General features: G+C 43.9%; 2 protein-coding genes across 2 annotated transcripts; both read right to left on the reverse strand.

Moving 5' to 3' along the window:
* Window positions 1-185: 185 nt before the first annotated feature.
* Window positions 186-12,265, reverse strand: LOC119387914 (lanC-like protein 2). Its single transcript, XM_037655486.2, has 10 exons — window positions 12,153-12,265; window positions 11,722-11,801; window positions 11,477-11,597; window positions 8,144-8,351; window positions 6,926-7,073; window positions 6,101-6,241; window positions 4,807-4,989; window positions 3,348-3,524; window positions 465-537; window positions 186-399 (listed from the first exon to the last, which is right to left on the reverse strand). Exons 2-10 carry the CDS (start codon window positions 11,797-11,799, stop codon window positions 320-322), a joined length of 1,209 nt encoding a protein of 402 aa, XP_037511414.1. The 5' UTR covers window positions 11,800-11,801; window positions 12,153-12,265; the 3' UTR covers window positions 186-319.
* Window positions 12,266-14,692: 2,427 nt separating this feature from the next.
* Window positions 14,693-23,887, reverse strand: LOC119387917 (ras-related protein Ral-a). Its single transcript, XM_037655489.2, has 5 exons — window positions 23,681-23,887; window positions 19,781-19,910; window positions 18,577-18,785; window positions 17,500-17,674; window positions 14,693-15,947 (listed from the first exon to the last, which is right to left on the reverse strand). The coding sequence occupies exons 2-5, from the start codon at window positions 19,883-19,885 to the stop codon at window positions 15,834-15,836; spliced, it is 603 nt and encodes a 200-aa protein (XP_037511417.1). The 5' UTR covers window positions 19,886-19,910; window positions 23,681-23,887; the 3' UTR covers window positions 14,693-15,833.
* Between the last annotated feature and the right edge of the window lie 28 nt (window positions 23,888-23,915).

Genomic DNA, 23,915 nt, shown 5'->3' on the forward strand with positions numbered 1-23,915 from the left:
ACAAGATTTCCATAGGCTTACCATTTTGGTCGAAAATACAGCTACGATCAACTTCATTGAAACAGTAAGAATGTTTCAAAAATCAAAAAGTAGAAGATTTTTTTGATTTCCAAAGCTCCAGTGGACTCGTGTACACGAGTGTTGCTCAATGATGCTCAGTATCAGTGATTTGACAAGAGTGGACGCGTTCCGCATTTCATGGCGTTCCCACAACACAGGAATTTTTATTTTCCGTATTTTCACATGCACTGGCACCACAAGACAATTATGTTTAGATGAGCTGTTGCAGCGGAACACACACCACGATGCGGATGGGACTTCAGCAAAGCTGGAAAGCGGGGAATGCAGACTTTTCTGGCTCCAGCATGTCTGCCATGAAGTAGATGGTGCCTGCCATGCCTGTTCAGGAAAAACGAGATCATGGGTAACCCGCAATGCAACGCGCGACACGGACCTCACCTCACCTTCAAAGAGGGAGAACGGTCTGTCTGCGACGCGGCACTGGTGCTGCCCATAGTCGAAGCACCATTCGCAGAACTGCATTACATAGGCATTTCTTCGATATTTGCGTGCAACTGAACTACAATACAATTCATAGGGTCAAAATTAGGGGTGTGCGAATATTCGAAATTTCGAATATTTTTCGAATAGTGTTTGCTATTCGATTCGATTCGCACTGGAATTTTACTATTCGAACTATTCGAACTTCCCAAAAACAAGTACAGTCAACGTCCGATTGAAAGTGACCCCTTCAAATTTTCAATATGCTTCACCTCATACATTCTCGTATTGCGGCAAAGCTGCCTTTCAAGCTCCATTACAGTCGAACTTTGCCAAGACACAGTCAACGTCCGATTGGAAGTGGTCCCTAGATTTTCAATATGCTTCACGTCATTACACTCTCGTATTGCGGCAAAGCTGCCTTTCAAGCTCCGTTACAGTCGAACTTTGCCAAGAGACAGTCGACGTCCGATTGGAAATGGTCGCTAGATTTTCAATATGCTTCACCTCATCACACCCCGGTATTGCGGCAAAGCTGCCTTTCAAGCCCCGCTACGGTCGCAAATGTATTAACTCAAGAAAACGCTGGTTCCAACATGGAGATGAAAGATGTGGCAGAGTTGGCGGCTCAATTAATGCTGTTTTGGGCCTGAAATTTGGGCGCAGGAAATCTGAAAAATCAGGACGCCGAAGCTTTTTAGCATCCAAAATTTCAGATGTTCTTATATATCGACGTCTACGAGGCAGATTTGGAACTCCAGACTTGAAGGGAGCACACCCTTGTACACCACATCAGTTGGGCTTCCACAGAAGTTGAAAGAGGAGGAGAGGCTGAGGAAATGGCATCTTTGCCTATCACGTGTAAAGTGTTGCCGGCAACACTTTGGTTGCACCAAATCATGTACATAAATAGGATTCGGCCTCTACATTGCCTCATTCTTGATAAGACAACTATGAAACACCACCCCACCAGTGCTTCATCAACCTAGCGAAAAGAAACACTTTCATGTTGCTATCTCATAAGAATATGCTTAGGAATCCTCTCTAACTTTTTTTTTTTCTGCAATTTCGCTTCGAAGTATTCGAAAAATAATCTAGAAATATTCGAAAAATATTCGATTCGATTCGCACTCACACCTCAATATTCGAATACGCTTCGCACCCAAAATTTTGCTATTCGCACAGCTCTAGTCAAAATACTATCGTTTGACTGCAGCCAAGGTGGGGGTTTGTGAATTCAAAATCCAGTTCACAAAACTAGAAACATTTCTGATTAGTCAAATGCTGTGAAAATAAGATGCTCAGGTACAAATGGCACCTCTGGGTAAGCCGCTGGCTCATTCGTGCTCAAATTTATAGAAGTGGCATTTCGTGGTGTACTCTGTTTAACACTACATGCAACTATATCGGCAACTGAATGGATGCAATGTCTGTCGCTGCTCTGACGAAACACTACACAAAACGTACAGGAAACAGAGTGTAACATATATCAAGGTACGACTGAGAGATTCTTGCATATTTCGTGTAGTGATGGCTTGAAACCGATACATAATTCCATATGCATCCAACAATGCCACAGCACTCAATTCAACAACTAATTTATTGGACCTTACTAATTTTCTAACATACAACAGATGACTGAGGACCTTAGCCAACAAGGTGCTTACAAAGTTGGATCAATGATAAACTTATATTCAGAAGACAAGGGCAATGTTTAACAGCATCACAATCTAATGAAAATTCACAAGTGGCAGTCAGCCTCACGAATTGCGCAAGAGTAGGTTTGTCTGTGCATATCACTCACGAAGCGTCCACATCACGAGAAGAAAGTTTACAAAAGGATGTGTGCCAGGCATCCACGAGATCAAAAAGGTGTTACTAGCAGCTTACCAATACCTTCGAAAAGAAATGTGAGCAATCACTGCTTCCTAATTTACAGGGCAAAAGCCTACTTGGAGAAGCTTCAGAAGTTAAGGCTGTGCAACAAATCATGAAACAAAGTTAGTTGCACAGCAGGACAGTAGTGTGGGGGTAGCCAATATTATGGCTGACATGAAGAAAAAGGAGAGCTGCAAGGCTCGAGGTGTGCGAGCCAGGAGATTTTATTGTTTTGGAGTGCAGCTCTTAGTCACCCTTTCCTGGGTCGAGCGTCGTCTCTCGTCGTCACTCGCCGTAACCAAGCAAACGACCATAGCAAGAGATCTACTGGCTCACATGCATCGAGCCATGCAGCACTCTTCTTTTGCCTAGGCTGGCCGGATTACTCTGGAAGCTTGACCCCGGCGCGCAAGTTGGGAGATCTTTCGCTGTGCTTGTTAGCTCGGTTACTGCGAGGGACAAGCGACGAAGGTCAACCTAGGAATGGGTACCCAAGAGCTGCACTCTGAAATATAGCTGGGTAGACCATGTAATGCATATTAATGGATAAATGGTTCTTTATTAGAACGGTATCCATGAAGAGAGAAGCACGGTCAAGGATGATAGAGAGTCGGGTGGTGCAGCAAAAAAAAAAAAAGAGGAAACTTGCAGGCATAACTTGGGGTCAGCTTGTGCAAGGCGGTAGTAGTTGAAGATTACTGGAAGAGGCCCTCACTCTTCCGTGGACATGAATAGGTTGACGATCACGACTCGGCTAAATGATTATTGCAACTTGTAGTTAGTGAAAATGTCTGCATATATATAGGTAGACCATCAGGAAGCAGAATTGCACTATGTGCTGCAGGACATAATGTTTTTTTTTTATATATATATGTCACATCTTGGGTGTAAGCTAGGAAATAAGTGCACAAAAGCTCAGCTTAGGCAACAGCATTAGTGCCTACACAGCAGGGATCACATGGTCTCACCTTGGCTGCCCGGTGCAGATACTTGCAGTCTCGGGTGACCTGGTACATGCGCAGGAAGGCATAACCATTGCCCGCTGTCCCATGGCAAACGCCGTAGCCCTTCTTGAGGATGCCACGTTGCCAGATGACATCAGCGCATTTCTTGGCCTGCTCCAAGTAGCGAGCCTCTCTGAACACCTGTGCATATGTGCAACACCCAGAGCAGTCACTGAGACTAACGTGAAAGAAAAGCATCACTACTAATCCAGAGACATCGCCAAGTCCTGTAGCTATAATATGCTGTGGTCACACGCACACACACAAAAAAAAAGATGTTGAAATAAACGTGGTTGGTATTTGTAAACAGAAACCAACCTGAAAGACATAGAAGCAATCTATTAGACATAAAAGCACAACATATTTAGCCATGCTGATGGCATGACTAAACAAACACAAGGGCATGTGATTTCTAGAAAATGTCAGCGCAAGAAATGAAGGAAACTGAGCTTGGTGCTTTCTATTGCAGTGTTCTCACTGGATAAGGGTAGCACCGAAATAAGGTAGTATGATGTGCAGTACTTTTCAGAATGAAATAGAGCAGTAAGTAGTAAATTTCTACCAAAAGTATATATATACATATGTATAGACCTCTGTATATAACCCATAGAGTTTCCTAGAATATTTACAAAAGGCAACTGTGGTGCTAAAATCGTTCAGCCACCATGGGAATGATGGATTTGCCTAGTCTTTGTGCTTGTGGCTTCGAACCCACTTGCGGCTTTGTTTATTGTAGTGTTCTGGCTTTTTTTTCGGAAGAAGAATGGCTCGTTGTGAACCCCGTGAGCTGATTTGAATTGTTCAGCCTAAAAGGGTCAAGGTGGTGTAGTGGGACTGCTGAACTTTTGCTCAACTTCATCTTGCGACAATGTTGCCGCAGGCCACATGGAGCCAAAAGAATGAAGCTTAGGCAAATCCATGTACTACCCATCATTCCCATGCTGGCTGAAGTGCCATGTGTTGCGGCTCCCATAAACCCTAGCACCAAATTTCCCCCTAGTGTACTCGTACGAAACTCCACAACATAACTCACACATACAATTATGGCATTCAAAAAGGAAAAACAGCTCTATGAACATGCACAACTGGATATGACATGATTTAGATCCGTATCAGCCTTTTCTCAACCACTGCTCATAAACTTTTGCTATAATGTGGAAACTGCACTTCAATACAGTATAATGTTCCTCTGCATTTTCCAAATTAAGACATCATTACTAGACCCCTTGGCATTTTGCAATATGGAATGAGCAAGCGGTTCTCAAGCAAGTTCTCATGACAAGAGTCACGGAGGAGCACCACGGAAGCTCATTAGCTCCTATATAGTATCGCGTAAGGAGTGGTTGTGCCCTTAGCTCCCAAAAATTGATGCTGTGCCACCTGTGTAGCAATGATAATCGAAGAGCAGTGAGACCAGACGCACTAAGTGTGCTAGAAGCAGCAAGTGGATGGTGCCGGGAGCCCCGTGGCACCAGTGCACAAGCTTGTCGGTGCTGCTTCCAATCGAAGAAGGGTAGTTGCCAGACGGGTACTGAAGCCCGGCCAGCCAGTCGATGCTTGGTTTCACAAGCCTGGTCAGCTCAGCTTCGGTAAGCACAGACCGCACCTGGAGGCCAGAAAGAGCCCTGTCAACTGTCGGCACACTGCACTCTTTCCTCTAGTAATGGCTGACGCCACTGGTCAATTAGAAGCAACTGCTCTGCAGATGAGAACACATTTGCTCAGCTGATAAGGGGAAAGATAACATATTTCATCAGTGCATTCAACAAAGTGTAACTGAATGGGTTAGACAATGATAATACAAGGAAATGTGCCAGCAGGGAAGTCTGCAGATGCAGGAGTGGTAACTCCTTTTCACCCAGCACCCATGAAGAGGTGTGACGCTATAGTAATGTGCTTATTTCTGACACCTTCTTGTGACCTGTGCACAGAAAGATGACAATTGCCACAAAGAGGATACTTCTTTCCAAGAGCACCCGCGATTTTTACTGGGGAAACAGGCACCTTGGATAATATGCCATTTCCTGGCTTCAGCTGGAGGAATCCAACAGCAATAAAAATGCCAAATAGTAATAACATGCAGTTCGCACTCCTTCAGTTTAGAAGTGAATGAGTGAATGCAACACATTTCTAGAATCAATCAACGAAATTTGACCTTAAGCCACCTTCTGAATTGCAATCACAACATCAACACAACCCTTGAAGGTGTACGCTGGACTCATGGTGAAAAGGACAGTGGGACAGTGATGGGGGCGGGGAGGGGTTGTCGGCCTCGTAGGGGGAGTTATAATTCCCTAGATTCCCCCATCAGTATGCCACTATTTCTTCCTTTTGTACGTTTCGATGATCCACTCAGAATTTCACATTTTGAACAATAGAACAGCACCACTAAGTCTTTCACACAGAAAGAGAAAATAGAATATATGTACAAGAAGGTCAAATATGGCGCACTCATAACGCTTTCATAGACGTAAAACTCACCAACAGACCGGTCTGAAATGCTGACACAAACAAGACCGTACAATGTTTCACTTTTCCCAAATTATGGAATCATATTCTCATGTCAACTGTAACTGCAGCAATTAGAATGCAGACTTTGATTATGCAACTGAAATACTAAACATTTCCGAAAGTTGCTGCTGCGGAGAGAGACTGTGCACAATTTCCATATGCAGTAGAAACTGATAGTAACACCCTAGAGATGCTGAAAGGCCTACCTGCAGGAGCATGTAGAAGATGCCTGCCAGACCATGGGCAGCACCAAGGTAGAAGGAATCGTGCCACTGGTACATAAGTGGGCTGCGGCTTTTTTCCTCAGCCGACAGCTCCTGGCCCGAGGACAGGACGGCTTGAACCACCTATTCAAACCACAATATGTCTCGATGCACTGTACACATTATACACATGTAAACTATTAAAAACTAAGGGGAGCAATGCACTGTATAGTCAGTTACCTCCACAACAAAGTGTACAGAACCTAGAATATTTTTTGAAAATGTGACACAGGCACTGTCATAGAAAGCTGGACAGGCTGCGCAAGCGGTAAAGAAGAAAAAGGCAAACACTGATGCCCTTGAAGTACCTCTTAAAGGCAGTTCAAAGCTAATCCAAGCCAAACAAATAACTAGTAGCATAATGCATGCAGATGGAAACATTTACATTAACTCCAACTTAAAAGAAAAAGTGGATAGTATATTGAAATCCTTGACTTCATGCATATCACCATAAGTAACAGGAGCTTTGTTTCTCGACTACAACTGAAAAAGAAATTTCAGCTAAATCTGACAGTAAAAAAAAGTGATCCTAAGATAAGGTGCCTGGGACTTCAGTACTGAAACATACCTTGCTGTGACGCTACAATCCATCCAAATGTACAAGCGGCACTGACCTACACTACATATACATAAGACAAAACACACCTTCTGTTCATATGCAATGCTGACAGGGGCCTAGGATTATGTGGTAAACAGTAAGGGATATTTAAGTAAATGTGTAGGATCCAGTTAGCCTATGAAGTAGATGGTCTTGAAGCAGTGCCTCACATTTCTGATCAGGCCATCATCAACAGCAGTCGGTGACACGTGCTTGCGGACGTACAGCAGTGCATAAAGGTAGCCAACTCTCCCATACAGCAACTCATCGGGAATGTCGGAGGTAGAGGACACCACATATTTGCCTAGGCCCACAAGCCTGCATTTTAAGTAACAATACAAGTTATGAACAAAAAGGGATTGTGCAAAACAGAACACTACAACCATGCAATTACCTTTCGCCAATGGTGATGCTATGTCACAAGAGCCAAAGCACAAGTAAAAGTGACTACAAGTTTATCATGCTGTAAATTCATGGGTGAATGCACTGCTTAGTAAAAATGAGGGGTACCACCCGCATCTAGGAGTGAACCTGAAGCACAAAGGATATGACTTGTGGATCCTCAACTGATGCACTCTGAGCCAAAAGCAGCACTATGAAACATTTAAATAACATTTCGTTACAACAACGTTTCTATGCTTTAAAGGTGCAAATGACTCCATATCTTCCATTAATACCAGCTTTCACTACCACATCACAAACGGGCATCCCATAAATGAAAATTTAATAAGAAGTATGGTAAAAGTAACACAACTGAAACAGACACCCTGAATCAGTGCACACAAGACAGCAAAGGAAGTGCGTGCAGAACTGCATCACCACCACGTCTATGTGGTGCCTCCAGTGTTATCGACCCTGTATAATGTTAATCACAAAGGCCCCCATGACACTGCTATATGCAGTAAAAACTATATTATAACTACCCAAAATTTGACAACTAACTACAGTATAGCAGCAGTACAGCACTATTAAAGTGCATACCCTGAAATAATTACAGGGCTGATCTATGAGCATCATAACATGCTAGGATGGCCAACCAAAATTAAATGTAAATTGATTCAGTATATAATGAAAGAAAAAGAAAAGACTACTAATAGATGTCTCATTCTGCTCAAATATACCCGTTAAAAATCAAGTTTCCAAATTCATTCCAAGTTCAAATGACTTGCAGTGGCTGGTCATCTGGCATCAGAATGCTATGCCAGGCAGAAGTTGGCACTCATAATGCTCGTTTTGCTTGTATGTTCTGTGCATTGGCAAATCCTGTTTTGCACATCAAAAGGCTTACACCCCATCTGCCCATTATTTCTTTCATTTTTTACCAAGGCCATCTAGCCTACTTTACTGTTCACTGCACTCGTTCAGTGCTGACAAGCATCAGTGAGTACCTTTTGATCAGGGTGTGAGAGTCCTGGGACCTTCCAAGACGATTGTAGAGGTCAGCTCCAGTGGCCAGGGGTCCCAGGTCACCACAAAGGAAGGAGAAGCGACGCTCCTTCAGGTTTGAAAGCTGTCTTTCTACCAACGGCAGTGCCCGGTTCAGATAAGACGTGTCTTGCAGGACATCAGACAGGCGCATGTACATCAGAGCCACACCTGCACATGCGCAGCACAGACCTCTTCAGTCAGTGTTATGTTTGCAAGCATAACACTCCGCTCTATCTACAGTAGGGATGACAAGCCGATGCACTGGTTACACAGAAGTACTCGAATGGCAAGATGTGTGATGTGTCCAGTCTCTTCTTGGCACAAGCGACAAATACTCCGGGAAAAGCCCAAGGATAAGTGTCCACTAGCAGCACAGATGTCGCAATAACATGAACCATGCCACTGAACAAGGGTCTCCCATTCCTCGATTAAGTGTACTGTAGTCGTGCACACGTAATGCACACAGTGTAGTGAAGAATTACAATAGTCGACAAGCAATAACTCTTGCTGCCACACACCTTTCATGCATCTCTCACTGGCAATTTGAGTGCTACATGGCAAGCATGTCAGGCTAAAGCAAGTACCCTCTGCCTTCCATGCCAAATCAATGTGTTTCATAAAAACCTTTATTTCATTTCTCCTTATGTAAAGCCAATGACCGATTTCTATTTTATACACACATAAGACATCTCAAAGCACCATTCTAGTGCATTATTAACAGATGTGACATCCATTCACCGTTCTGCACACTATACTTCCTATCTGAATGGGCAATGCTGCCTTATATTATACCAAGTGGAACAAACAACACAACAATGGGACGCAGTAAATATACAGGACTGTGCCCGTCGTGCTTGCTACATATTGTTGTTGCACTGTTTGTTCCACTTCGTTCTGCACCTACCAGCCCAGTTCAGTACTCCCCTGCAGTTATATTATGCCCATAACATTACCACGGTCGCTGCATAAAAAAAAGTGCGGCCTGTTGCGTTGCGTCGCCGTCAATGGCCGAGCGTGTCTCGGCTGAGTTGACAGTTGCAGCCGCTGTTTTTGGTGAGGACGCCACTGTTCAGGTACACAAGGCAGACGCTAGTTTGTGCTAGAAGGTGGTTGCCTCGGAATTTATGTGTGATCGTGTGTGTGAGCAGCTTGCCTTGTGTTTCCTGTGCTTGGGTACGGTTCTTTGGTGTGCGCATGTGTGGCAGACGGTTTTTTCTAGTGGTGCGATACCGTGAAATGTTGTATGCCGCTGTGCAACTCAAACACTAGAAAAGACGCTGCTGCGAGGTATCACGAATTCTCCTGCGATCTACAGCTACAGCATCAGGAAGTGTTGCTGAAGAATATTTCGCGCCAAGTACTGTCGGGGAAAGAAAGCAACTGGGAGCCAAGCGACAGGTTGCTGGTATGTTCATAACATTTTACTGAGAATGACTATAAAAAGAACACAAAGATTAGGCTTTTGCTTCCGACTGCGGCCCCCGACTGTGTTTCACGATTATCCACACTATATGCAAAAAAAGAATGTGTAACCCAGAAAACGCCGTCGAATGAATCCAGCCGGTGATGCAGTCGTTGGGGCAGGTGATTGCTTCCACGTTTCACACAGTGTGGACAATTCGTATGTGAAAAAAAATGACCACGCTCACACTGAGGAGCTCTTCAACATATTTCTTAAAAAGTTGCTGTGGCCTCGTATAGCAAAGTGGGCTGGGAATGCAAGTGCAACTGTAGAGCGAGCTTTGATGTTGTCACATGAACCTTTGGTCAAGGAAGGTTTTCCGTCTATAAATAAACTCTTCGTTATTTGCAATAACATTGCAGTAAAAGTGTTAAGCTGTTCGTCAGATCATTTCACACTTCTGTTGCCTGCCCATATAGTTATGAATTTTCCACAAGCTCACGTACATTGATATCTGGTTTCCAATTCATGACTTAAATCCGGAACATAACGTAGCCAGAACTTTTTTGGGGGGGAGGAGGGTGCAAGTGGCAGGTTAACTAGGTGAGTTTCATGCCAAGAGCGGGGGCTAGAGGAGCTGTTGGGAGAGACGTGGCCATCAGAAACATTTGCAAGAGCTAAAATGAGTAGCACGTAAAAAAAAAGGAAAAAAAAAAACGGAGGCAAAAGGAAGAGAGAGACATACATAGGACAAGCGCTTGTCATTTCTACATATCATTTATTTTGATGCCTTTTCTTTACGCATTACTGATTTCAAGTCATGCATCTTTACCAACCTGCTCAACCTGCCCACACTTGTAAGATTGCTGAGAACAGAGGGATAGAGGAAAAGTTAACTTTCAGGGGAAAAGGCATCCGGGCCCTTGGCCACCATCCTCAGTGTCTGCATGCCTCACTGATTCGTCTTGAAGAAATACGTAAATATACTCAGAATAATTCATAATAACGAGAACTTCTTTTCATTTCAGGTGGGTAAAGCAGCTGCAGGCAACCTTCATGGAGAGTATTGAGGCCCACTCTACAAAATATTGGCACTCCTAGGGCAAACTGTTCACATATGTGGGGTACGGCACTTCTAATAACGACTTCAACATCCAACCTGTGATGTGCAACTATGAAACGTGTTATCTTCGGCCTGATTAAAGTGTCGCGCGTACAAACGCGACTGTGGAAGCGCTTATTCATGAACAGCTGCACCCGAGCAGCAGCGCTACAGTGGTCGTGAGGAGAACTAGGCCCGAGACGCTGTTTTTCAGCGCCACGCAGCAGGTCACACCTTTTTTTTTATGTAGTGGCCGTGATATTACACTAGAGGTTAAGATCTTGTGTCTATACAATTCCTTTATAATGTCCCTACATATTCAAAGTAGTGTCATTGCCTTGTTTCTATCAATTGTTTTCTTCTCACGCACCCACTACATCCAATAGTCACCATGAATCATTGGAGAGCACTCCAAAGGAGGTTCTAAGTCGGCCAAATATGGGCACTTTTATAAGCCAGTCAATTTTCTGAACAAGCGCAATGTTGAGAGGGCAAGACGGAGGAGTGGGAGGTTAGCAGCATGATAAAAGTATGGCATCACCTTCACAATATACAAGGAATACATGCATAATTCTGGCACGTAAAACATTTTGCTTAAAGTACCCTTTTAAATCCGTTACGCATATGACATGAATATAATCTGAAAGTGAGCGCAATTATACACGCCAGCCATGCCAAGAGAGAATGAATACACAATGGAAATTCGAAGACTCCTCCCCACCTTCTTTTATATTTTTTCTCTCTCCTTTTTTCTCTACGTTCAGGATAAATAAGCGCGTGCACCTTTACCTGTTGTGCCTGTGTAGACCGAAGAATCTGACCAATCGGTGCGTTTTGCGAGGTTGCGCTCCAGTTCTCGAAGGCGATCAGAAATGTTTCTCTGAATGTCCTTCTGAAACTCTTGCGTCCACTGCAATAAGTAGGGGCGAGTAAACAACGCGGACGCGCCGCAACGTTGAAACAGGGCATGCGTGCGATACCAATAAAACCTCGAGAAAATATGGCAACGCAGAAAAACGAAACTGTATACTCACCCTGCCATCAGGAAGCACCACATCCGACTTCCCCGCATGATAGTCACTGAATTCGTTTTCAAACGCTCGATCGCTCATGCCTGCGTATCCAAAGATGCTCCGGAAAATATTTACGCAAATACCGCAGTCAAACACCATACTTTTCCCGCGTTCGAATCGCGCGCAGATCCAGCTACGAAAACGGGCACGAGCTACTGCAGCTACGTGCCCTGAAGCGCAGCGAAGCATAAACAGTTAATGCAATCACTGCTATTTTATGTATCGGGCAGTACAGCCAATAAATGCGTAAACAAACCGCACGGTCAGGGACGCTTCGCCGGCCAAAGGCAAGGCATACGAGACGCGTCGGGGTGTTGACGCTGAATGTTTTTTTGTATACAAGCAATTATCAATCGAATGTGGCAAAGCGCTAATACATAGCTGAATCTTACCGCCTTTATCTGCTGCAGCCGCACCAACAAAGCAATGACCGAAAGTCTACGCGTCGCAAATTACACCAACAACGCCATATCTTTCACCACGAAAACCAAACCACAACAAACTCCCATCAGACGTCAAAATTAGCCTTAATTTCATTGTTGTTTTGACGGGATATCATTTCGAGATGCTAACTCCGAATCTTCGCAACACAGCTGTTTTTACCAATAACTTTATTTCATGCATGCATAACACCTATTTTAGTCCTCCGGTTATTTCTTGGACGGCCTTGTCATTCCTGCGGTGCTAGCGCGCGTGATTTAAACCTCTAGTTCTCTCTTCAGAGACTGTTCAAGGAACTGTAGCTAAGCACTCTTGTGTCGGTTAGTTCACATCACTCACAGCTATTTGCATGAGAAAATAAACATCAAATTGCCTGCAGTTCCGCCTAGTTTCGCCAGCAACAAGAACCAATTCTGCAGGGAGGCGACATTTAGTAGAGAACAAAATAAAGTCAATTTAATCTGCCAATCATGAGGTGATACACATTTGATAAAATACGTTTGAACAGCAACAAATTTTACGTGCAGCTAGTCTCCGTAAGTTGGCAGCCGCATCGCACACATGAGACAAAGTCTCTGTGATAAAATGTTGCTGCATTAAAACAAGTCGAGTTAATGCTGCCTGATTGATGCGGGTTTCACACATGCAGGGTACGCAATAAATAAAGTAATCAGGTTTTTATTCGGATATGGTGACATCATTGTGCACATTATATAGGTGCTTTCATTTGTGCAATAAAAAAGAATTAACTTCAGCTTTATAAGTTTCGATGCAGGCATGTCATCACACACAACGCACTTGAGTTGTTTCTATTTGTGAATATTTTATCTTTATTGAGCCTGGTGAAACAGCCCCATGCGAATTATCTATGAAACAAACATGCATCGGTACTGTGAAAGCATAATAAATCAGTGCAATTCTGATTAAAGTAGGATAATAAAACTTCACCCAGATATGTGCGTTGTGTCTTGGCTACTTCTCACACATTTGACCCGGGAGGTCTTATCAAAAGAGTGAACTTTTTCCACCAGTGAAATGGCGATTTGGGACTGTAGTGACAAAGAAATTCGAGTTAGATATATAATTAGCACAGTGCTCACCAATGGCATTGGAAGCAGCATGGCTAATTGTGTTGGAGAATGTTTGGTGAAGCATCCGTGCTAATAGTGCAAGAGATGCTCAGGAGAAACAATTGCTGGCGAAGCATGCCAGGCTAAAACCCCGCAAGTGCAACACAACCACCACGACAATGAAGAATCACAAAACTGCACAACAATGTGCCATAATGGAAGCAAACCTCTACTGCTCGTGTAATGACAATCTAAGCAGAAAGCATATACATCCTATGGAGGTACACTAGTCCTCTAAACATGATGCAAATATAGTGGGTAGACGGCCTTGCTACACAAACTCTTTTACAGCTCACACCTCAAAACACCTTGCACGAGACCCCCCCCCCCCCTTAGCATTAGACTCCTCCCAAACTTTGCTTCTACAAAGCCCAACCTTGAGACTGATCATGCTGCGAGGTTTAAGCACAGTTCTTGCTTCACAACAAGCGTTCCAAAGTGTGAAAACAGGCTGAATTCTGCCTTTCCAATTGTGCTTTTTTCCAATGCTAGGCTGTGTGTTCCCTCAAAGGTAATTCAGGTACCTTCAGAGTGTATTCATATGCACTCAAAAACATGCATACAAAGCATACATGAACCTAAGGACAAAAACCTCACAAGCAGTACAATGTTGACACACTCACATTTCTTACTCTTTGCCCAATGTTTGGTACCACTACTGTACATATACTATGCAAGTGGTTGAGCTTGTCTGGTTTTCCAGTCGGCTGCTCAGTCTTGGGGTTATGCAGGTACATGCATGTGTCCTCATAGATGGGCTGTGCAAAACAGTTTTGCACTTGACTCCTGGGACTGCTTCCACTATTGCTTACACAAAGGGGACCAGATGAAACTGCGAATCCAGTTTACTCGAATGCATTTTCCCAAGGGATTAAGAACTTCATGTAGACTTTTCAAAAACTGTTGGTGCTGTACTGAAAATACACAAAGTAACAGGTTTACACAAGAAAGCTCAAAAAGACTTTCATGTAGGAGCTCAATACAACTGAGCAACATAGGCAAATATTTCGGCAAAGTTATGACCTGTATTTTAATGTTGTAACTACGTGAGGCCAAAGCTACGATTTGTTGGATTAAGACAAATGAAGAAAACAACAAAGTAATGTGCAGTAAAACCGTGGCTTTTCGCACAGCTGCATCGCCAGTTCCTTTAGCATAGACCTTTTCAAGAAATGTTCCACAATGCCATATTAAGCCAATAACATGGAAAGCTATTCAAAAGTAATGCTTAACATCTATGCATTCCCGGAAACAAGGTATCAAATGAAATCATTTAGGATGGCGTCACCGTTAAACCTAAGTATGTAACATTACTGAGTTACAACAGTCAATGAAAGTCAAGAAGTCAACTGAAGCCAAGCTCCAAGTTTGATGTGTCAATTTTATTTGTCAAATACTGAATGCTGCCAATTGCTGCACAACATGAGCCGACACATGCGCCACACAAAAACACTGACTTAAACTTCATCTCCAAAGAGACACGAAAGCACTGGTTCTTTTGTCGTTGATATTTTTTGGCACAGAACAAAAATTTCACAGAAAGGTTATCAAGCACTCTCATGCAATCCGATCCAGATAGATGTGGAAAAGCTTTACTTGTAAGAAATATGTATACATACGCACATAGTTCTGTGCAGTGCCCCCGAAAAGGCCACAATCAGAGAGTTAAAAAAAAATGTCCCAGAATCGGGCAATACCAATTACATCTGCGCCTACTGCACTGAACACAACAGTGGTGGCACTCCCATACACACAGGATGTGCCTTTCACACGCTTTTGCTTCTGAAGTGTCCACGCACAACGATGCGAGCTAGTTAAAAACAGTGCAAAACACAGAAACAAGTACGGCAACAACAAAGCGCACTTAAACTCTAAACAAATTACTGGCTCAAGTGTATTATGGGCCACTTCTGACCTGGCTAAAAAAAAAAAAGATTCGGTGGCTGTTTGCCGAGTGAGAGGATCCACTCCACTTTGTATCCACACTGAGCGAGAGAAATCTACCGATGCTCAAGGCACGAAAGGCAAACGCAGCCCTCTGCCAGCGCAACTGCGTGGCCCGTCGCATGGTGCCCCCTTCCACTCAATCCCCCGTTTTTCTTGCCCACAGATTCTGGCCACAAATCTTGCACAGAAGGAATGGAGCAGTACACTGCCATGAAAGATACAGCTAACACAGAAATGGCGTGGCCAAAACAAAGAAACAAATTATCAACAGGAACTATGCTGTCACTCATCAGCAGGTATTAGTGACTGTACCGAACGAATGCTGCCGCTTTTTTCCAGCTCGGCCTCAAGAAAAGTGAGGTCACGAGGAAAAAAGATCGGGAGACAGCCGTGCCATTGTGGCACAAGTGCTGACAACATGGCCCGAGGCTCTACGACAGGCATGTTATGTGCAGTCAACAATAAAGCAACAGCTGGAACACTAAGTTAAAAATAAAACAAAGAAGAAAGAACAATAACGATAATAGTAGAACGCTGGTGGGCGAGTGGACATGGCTAAAGAATGGTACACTTCTTCTTGATGGGGCGTGGCTTCTTGCGTGGCCCGTTGCTGACAGCCTTCTCAGTCTTCTTTCTGTTACGAATTTCCCGCATCAGGTCAAAGAAAACCTGCACAAAGGTAAAAAAGTGCAGGTCTTGAGAGATCAGTGCACATAACTTACATCAGCTTTGGCATTTGTTCTGTAAACTAAAGTGATAGCTTGTCAAATGACAACTTCCTTTACAGTGACACACATACCAGAGACAAGAGAGCTGCAATAGTGACCACCCCCATGCTCTGAAGTTGCCGGCCTCTCAAGAGGCAACTGTGACACTGTAGACATGCTCAAAATGTGGAAATCATATGTACCCATCAACAGAAGCTTTCAGAATATGCAAAAGAGCTCAAGTGATTCAAGTGTACAGCCTGCATTTGAGACATGATTTTCAGTTTGGAAACTACACAGAGCACTTCTCAACTCCAGACTACAAGGTTATATAGCACCATCAAGGTTTTTTTTTTTTCAAATGCTAGCTGGTATTCTGTAAGTTGGCAAACACGTTCTGTTGATAATTGTGAAGCTCCATCTCGCATTGGTCACATTTAAACAGACAGCAAATATGTCCATGAGTTCAGCCCATTCTGTTAGGCCAAACCTATACCCTATAGATTATCAAGGCTGTAGAATATCCTATAGAGCCTGTCAAGAGAAATCCCCGCATTTGGTACTCTGCATGTAAGCTCCCTTTTCTTTTGCCTGTCTTTTCATTCAATTCCTCAAACCTTTCTTTCCCCTGTGCAGGGTAGCCAACGCCATTTGATTAACATACCTGCGTCTCCTTGTTTTCACTCTCTGAATATATGCACCACAGTGAACACCTTTGCATTTTTAAATTGCGAATAGTTCAGGCAGTTAAGATAACTATGTATTCAAATAAAGTGACAAAGCTTTAAAACTGCAAAGGGTATCTTTCATGGCAAAATAAGGTTGTAGGTAGTGCCAAACAGTTAGCTTTTAAATTTCATTTGGTAAAATGCCTTCAAGGCATTCCCGGAGCTTAAAAGGTAGATGATTATAATTATCATGGTAGTGGTGGTGGCCGTAGCTGTGAATGTGTGATGGTCTACATGGTGATCTGCTGGTGCTAACAGAGGTGACATGTCGTTTTCTCGTACCAAAGGGCTACACAAAAGAGTTAGCACTGAGAGAATTGCCACAGTGGGCCGCTGCTCCTCTCGATCCCATGCGCATCGCAACTGCTTTCATTCACAAGGTAGCTAGCAGCCAATTTAGATTGTAGTTCAGTGATTGTAGTTCAGCAATTTAGATTGTAGTTCAGCCGGAAAATCGTACAAAACTGGGAGCGCATCAGTGGGGTTCGATTGCACAAAAAGCTTGAAAATAAATCTCACTCGCATCTTGGTAGTCGTAAAAGTAGATGCACTAGATGTGTCAATTTGCATGACATGTTTTGAAACCTACGTGCTACGGAATTTGAAAGGAAGAGGCAAAAAAAAATGTTTGCTTGAAAAGCATTGTTCCCTGTGTGGCAGTTATGCAGACTAAAAAAGTTATGGCGCAATGGTTTGTTGTCATACCGGCCATGGGGTGCATGCCCTGTGCCTCAAAAAGGTGTGAGAGAGCTTGAGAAAGAGAACCAGCCCAAACACGGGGCTCACCTTGTCGACGTTGGTGCGGTTTTTGGCGGAGGTTTCAACATAAGGGACGCCCCACTGGCGTGCCCGTTCCTGGGCCTCCTCAACGGACACCTTGCGGCTGTCCTCCATATCTGCTTTGTTCCCCACAAGGATGAACGGTATGTTCTCATCTCCTTTCACCCGCAGGATCTGCTCCCTGCATGTAACAGGACACCCACATTCTCTTTCATTTCGACTAGGCGCACTTGAACAGCAAGAAATCACAATTAAATATGAACATTAGAGAAATAATACCTTGAAATATGGAATTGCATGGCAAATGTTTGTGATGGTGGTGCAGTCTCAATGTGTTACCACCACAAAGAGTGTTGGAAACTATGGTTCATAGTAGAATTAATGGAAACTGTTGTCAAATAGGGTTTTTGAACATCACATTCAATGACTGTTTCTTTCAAGCATTTGCTCATCCAGAGTAATAAGACCAATGTTCATTAGTATCACAGTATGTGCGGCAAAACATCATCAAAATGCTCCAGTCCAGCATTGTAGCCATCAATCAGCAGAGCTTCGGGACTTCAATCAAGAAGGCCTCTAAGCTAGCCATGAAAAAACGAGAGAAAGAGAGAGAAGAGAGAGAAGAGAGATAAGAACAGAACCATTATAGCAAGATCAAATCAGATTTCCTGACCTATGCCACACACTCAACTCAAATTATCCTATCATGTCGCTACCCGAGCTTTGCTGACATAATAACATCAGTTGGAAAGCTCTGCCACAGGCTGTCATGGGTAGGCCCCAATCAGAAGACAGCTTTTGCTGCTGCTGAATGAAATAAATGCTTTGATGCAGCATACAACTCTTTGCACAATAGATGAAATACAACAGGGCATGCCTCTTTTCCTTCATGCACATTTATTTTGAATTTGTACGTCAAATAACCTTGGTTTGCCTGCATCAAGTCTAATGATTCTCTCTGCATTTACCTCAGTACCACACTATGAACGTGGTACGATGCAACAGATGGCTGCAAAAGTAATGTCATGAAGCCCTTATAAGGAGCCAGTCATTTTTGGTAATGTATGTCTATCAGTTGAGTACCTGAACTCCGTCGTGGCAGCAAAGTTCTCTGGCTCCTCAATGCTGAAGACGCACAGGAAGCCCTCGCCCGACCGGAAGTAGTTGTCCCGGATGGCGGCATAGTCCTCCTGACCGGCAGTGTCTAGAATGTCGATTTGAACCTCTTCCCCGTCGAGTATGACTTTCTTGCGGTACGAGTCTGCCTTAGTTGGCTCGTAGTCCTCTACAAACTGAAACGGGCAACACACATTCAGTGGGGCTTACGACCAGCACTCTCGCCATGTGCCATATTCTGGTTTAAAAAAATGCTCAACAACATCACTGAAAACTTCTGTCTTCAAGTTGCACTTCTGCACTGCTATCAAAGAAGCATTATCCCAAAGTGCTTTTCAAATAAGTGCTACATGTGGTCGTGCAGTTTCCATACTTTGCATTTACGTCTCATTCGATTTTCTCATGTTCCCGGTGACTGCATTTACGAGATCTGCAGGTGTGACAAGTATTTGAAGCAAAACTTTCCGCTGTCTTCCTTTAACTTTCCCTTACTAACACTGGTATTTAAAATTTTTCCTGTTCACACCTGGGGCTGTATTCTGAGATGATCACTTTTGGAGATACTGCTTTCAGTGCGTGCTGATTAGCTGGGTGAACAAAGGCGGGCAAGTAAGTCACTTCAATCATTGGTCACGTGGGGTGATATGCAAAGGAACACTGTAGACGAAAGTGATCGTTCTGGAATACAGCCCCTGACCTTTAATAAGCCTTATGGAGAAGTGCAAGCCCACATCGGCTTATCAGGTGTGACAGCACTTTATTTTCATTTGCACAAATACCAATTATTTGCAAGTTTGCAAGTAATTTCCTACAGACAGCACATAATTATTTGCAAGTAATTTCCTACAGACAGCACACTAACCCTCTAGACATCACATAACTTGCACCAGAGGGACCATCACTGCCGCCAAATAGAATGAATAGTTTGCTTCAATGTGTCAGCTTTCCAGAACACACCAAGCAATTAAATCTGGCCGCAATAGTAACCGTTTTCTCCAAATGTCTGAAGGTGTTTAGTTACCTCCCTCAAGGACCATGAGGAGACAAAGCAAAAAGATGTGAGAATTGGTGTAGTGCGTTGAAGAGTCATGTCACCAATTTGTGTACTGTATAGCAAAGATGACGCGCTTGGTGGTTCACAAAAAGGCAATGCACCGCAAAGGTCTCCTACCTCATCGTACATAAATTGCAGAGTAAGTGCCGACTTGCCAACGCCTCCACTGCCCACCATAATGACCTTGTGCAGCGCAGGCTGGGCATTCTTTGTTTTGGACATGGCCCCGTCTTTTCAGAAACTGATCCTGCATGTACAAGCACAGGAAGCAAGTAAACAGGAGGCACTGTGGAGGGTCACTGCAGAGAACACTTAATCACTCACTGCATGCTCAGAACACAAGTAAATAAAGAAAAGAACATAAACTAAATGATACTGCTACTGACAGCAACACGCAACGACCCATTCAGTACTTTTTAGGTAGAGGGATGCCTTGTTTAGACATGCGCGAGCACACACACACACACTATTATCAAACAAAATGAGCTTATCTGTGTGAAATACGAAATAGCTTTACAGCCAATGCATATATGAAATGCCTTAAACAACAACCCCTTTGTTTGCAAAGTTTTAATAGGCATATGTAAACATTTTTGCCCTGGAAGAACAATTTATAACTTTCTGAGCTACTTTTTGGGCCCAAGCAGCAATTAAGTCATGTAGAGTTTGGTGAAATGCACCGTGTCCATGTTAGATATGGCTGTTGAAGCCAGAACTGGCCTGGTAACAATGCCCTCGGGAACAGCGAGCCACATCTCTAGGCCACCATAACGATTCCCTTACACATTTGCTTGTAACGAATTCACTCAAACGTGAAGCAGCGTTTGGGTGCAGGTAATTTTGACGTCTGTTCTTGTGTTCAGTTAATGTAACTAACTTGACTGTGCTACCAGACACAGGAAGTCCAAAATGATCTGCTATACATAGAAATTCTTCTTTTTCCAGCATGTGCAAACTGCATTATTTTTTACCCCTGTTAGCTGTCCCGTTGACTCCCACATCGCATTGTTAGAACAGCACTTTTGCTACATGTGGTCGCGCACTTTCCACACTCGGCATTTACGTCCCATTCAATTTTCTTATGTTCCCGGCGACTGCATTTATGAGATCTGCGGCCTCGGTCGCTTCTTGTTGTTGCTGGCAATAACTATCCACCCTACAACTTTTTCTGCTCTAGTCCCATGCTACTGAAATATGGCATTCAAAGGCTAATTAATGGGTATACAAGATGTGCATATTAAAGAGAAAAGAGTGAGCTTTCATAATGGCCCTGTGTAGCATCTTCATTTGTAAGGACACGATGGTACTTCCTAGCTACAAAAGATGACGTTCTGCCCAAAATCAGCCCTGCAAGCTGTGCACCATCCTGTTGAAGAGGAAACGGCAGCTTACACAGCTGTCGTTTAGATTATATTGACTTGTTTTGTTTACAGCAGAATGAAACAAGTAGACATTGAGAGACCTGCTTACTTCAATGAACAATGAACAGACCTCCACCATTTCGATACTGGGGTGCCAGCATCTGCCTAATACTATCCACTTGGGCTCAGATAACGGCTACTGACAATAGCACAACACCATTGACAGAAATGATATTTATGGGGTGATGTTCAAAAGCAAACACAGTGCCGAAGCCTCCTATTCTGTAACAGATGAATTCAGTGGCCTCATAAGCACTAAAAAATCGCAATGTATACATACAATATTCGTTTTATAAAAATGTAAGCTCACTAGGTGTACAAGTGCTCCAATCATGGTAATTCACACACACAATTCTGATTTGTCTACGGTCCACTCACTTGAGTAAATGGCAAAAGTGTAGGCACATCAGAGGTTAAAAAAAAAACATGGCAACAATTACACACACCCTCAATGAGGTGGCTAACAAGGCTGAATCGCAAGCAGTGCACACTGGTAATCGGCCAATTAACTAATAAATTTTCTATCCACAACATAATGGTACTTTGGTCACTGTGTTACGATAGTTGTTGCAGCTCCAAAATGTAACTCATAATCAACACAGGGATTGGCCACACACAAAATGATAAAGACTACACCCGACAAGGGTAAATCAAACAAAAATAATAACTAAAGGGAACAACGTTGGTTGATACGAGGACATCAGAGTTGTGCCTTCAAAAAGAAAAATTATGCATGATGGTTGGCCCCTTCTCGACGTTTCATGGGAATTGTGAAAAGTTGCTAAACTGGACCCATCCATGGCTGACATCCAGCTGATGCACATCGAATGAGTTTGATCACGATAAAGCCAAACTTAGATCACTAGTTAGAAATGTGAGAAACTGCTTCATCCTGATGCATTAGAGAAGTAACTGCCACATGACATTCTAATGCAACTAAATCGTTGGATTTCCTTCAGCTTGATTGGTATTGAAATGCTCACGGCAGATTCAATTTTACGTGAAATACACAAGACTAATGTTTCATTATAAGGTTTCTGCACTAGACATTGTGTAGGAAAACACATAAGTTACGCTGGCTTGTATACAAGCGAGATGTTCCCCATTGACACCGATGTTCCTTCCATTTCTGTCCAAGGTACTCAGAGTTTCACTGCAGCAAAAAAAAATAAAAATATGCCAGCCATTATCTCCATCCAAGCATTAGGATGGGGATAGGAACTAAAATAAGGTGTAAACCATGCAATTTAATGCTTGGTGGCATTACGTTGGTGGGCTTGTTTTAGCAAGTGAATCTTTAATTTAGCTACTTGTTTTGCACGAGAGTTTTTAAAATTACTTTTAGGAACGGCTAACATGCATACGTGCAAATGCTGCCGCTTTAAAAAGGAAAAAAAAAAAAAGCAACAGCGAGCAATCCAGCTATCAGGCACAGAGAACTAATGGTTCTATCGTACGAGAGGCTAGAACAATTGCCCACGGTTGCTGCTAAACGAAAACAAATGAAAAATCAGGATCGGCGATCTGTACAGTTATGTGGAATAAATACGAGATAGCCATTTACGACCCCTTCGAGTGCATTGTCCAGACGACCGGGCAGTATCAAGAATGCACTGCATCGCGACTAGACTGGACTACGAAAACAAAAGCAGTGTCGCTGCTTACGCGAAAGACGACGATCAGCACAGCGTGCATCCGGCAAAGATGTAGCGGCGTTATCCTGCAGTATGACACACCCCAATGAAACGAAGACGAAAAGAAACGCAGCTTCGACAAACAGCGCACAGCTCGGATGACACGGCACAAGCACTTCGGTACGAATGACAGATCGGCGCTCTCTCGCGGTTATTTAATAAAAGCAAGGGTCTGAGGCTCACTGCTCACGCTCGCCGTGAGAGCCGCGGACACGCGCAGTTACTGAAGCGCAGAAATGGGCACACACGCAAGAAACTCGGGTGGCGAAGGAATACGCTCACTACGCTGACCTGGCAAAGGCATCTACGCCAAAAGGCGGCCGGGCCAGGAAGAAATGAGGCTGTGCGACCGCCGACTTTGATAAGCGGACGCGGCAGAATCCACAAACCGAGTGACAACTGTGGCAGCCGCCAACGATCGCACGGGCAAATCCAGGGTAGCCGGTCGCGCGGTAACTTGGATCATCCAAATCGGCAGTTTACGCAACCGCTACACCGGAAACGGGCTTGCCGTGCCATTGAGTAGAGAAGATGAGCTAGCATCGCCGTTAGAAACTGGCAGTGACGATCTAGTGACGTAAATCAGTGCTGGGAGACCGGTGCGCGCTGGCAAGTTTATGCTCAAGCTCAGGCACGGGTGGCTGCTAACGCCAGGGCGTCACAGCAGAAGCAGCAACTACGCCCAGCAACCAGCCTGGGCAACCGTTTCAGTTTCGTTGCAATAGTCGCACCACGGTCGCTGACCACACATTTCGATCCGCCGTGACTCCTGGTTTTGAAGAGGGAGGGGAAACCAGAATAAACTTTTTTTTTTTCCCCCTTATGAGATCCCCGCGCAGGACAGATCCGATACGCCTCCAAGAGAAAGAAATCGGGCACAAAAATGTCGAAACGAAACGTACCTTCGTACTCCTCGGCGGCGTTATAAATCAAGGGTGTGTTGGTGACGGCACCAAGCGCATAGTCGGTCAACGGCTTCTTCCGAGGAGTATTAAACTGCCGGCAGATTCAGCGTGTCAAACGACATACCTGTGGCACTTCACGCCATAAGCCATGGACGCTGCGAGGACTATGAATCATGGGAGATTGCTTGCGTTGCGATTGTCGACGGCAGATAGCGCGACGTTCGGTAGAGAG

The sequence above is a fragment of the Rhipicephalus sanguineus genome, chromosome 3, assembly GCF_013339695.2.
Source record: "Rhipicephalus sanguineus isolate Rsan-2018 chromosome 3, BIME_Rsan_1.4, whole genome shotgun sequence".
Classification (NCBI taxonomy): Eukaryota; Metazoa; Arthropoda; class Arachnida; order Ixodida; family Ixodidae; genus Rhipicephalus; species Rhipicephalus sanguineus.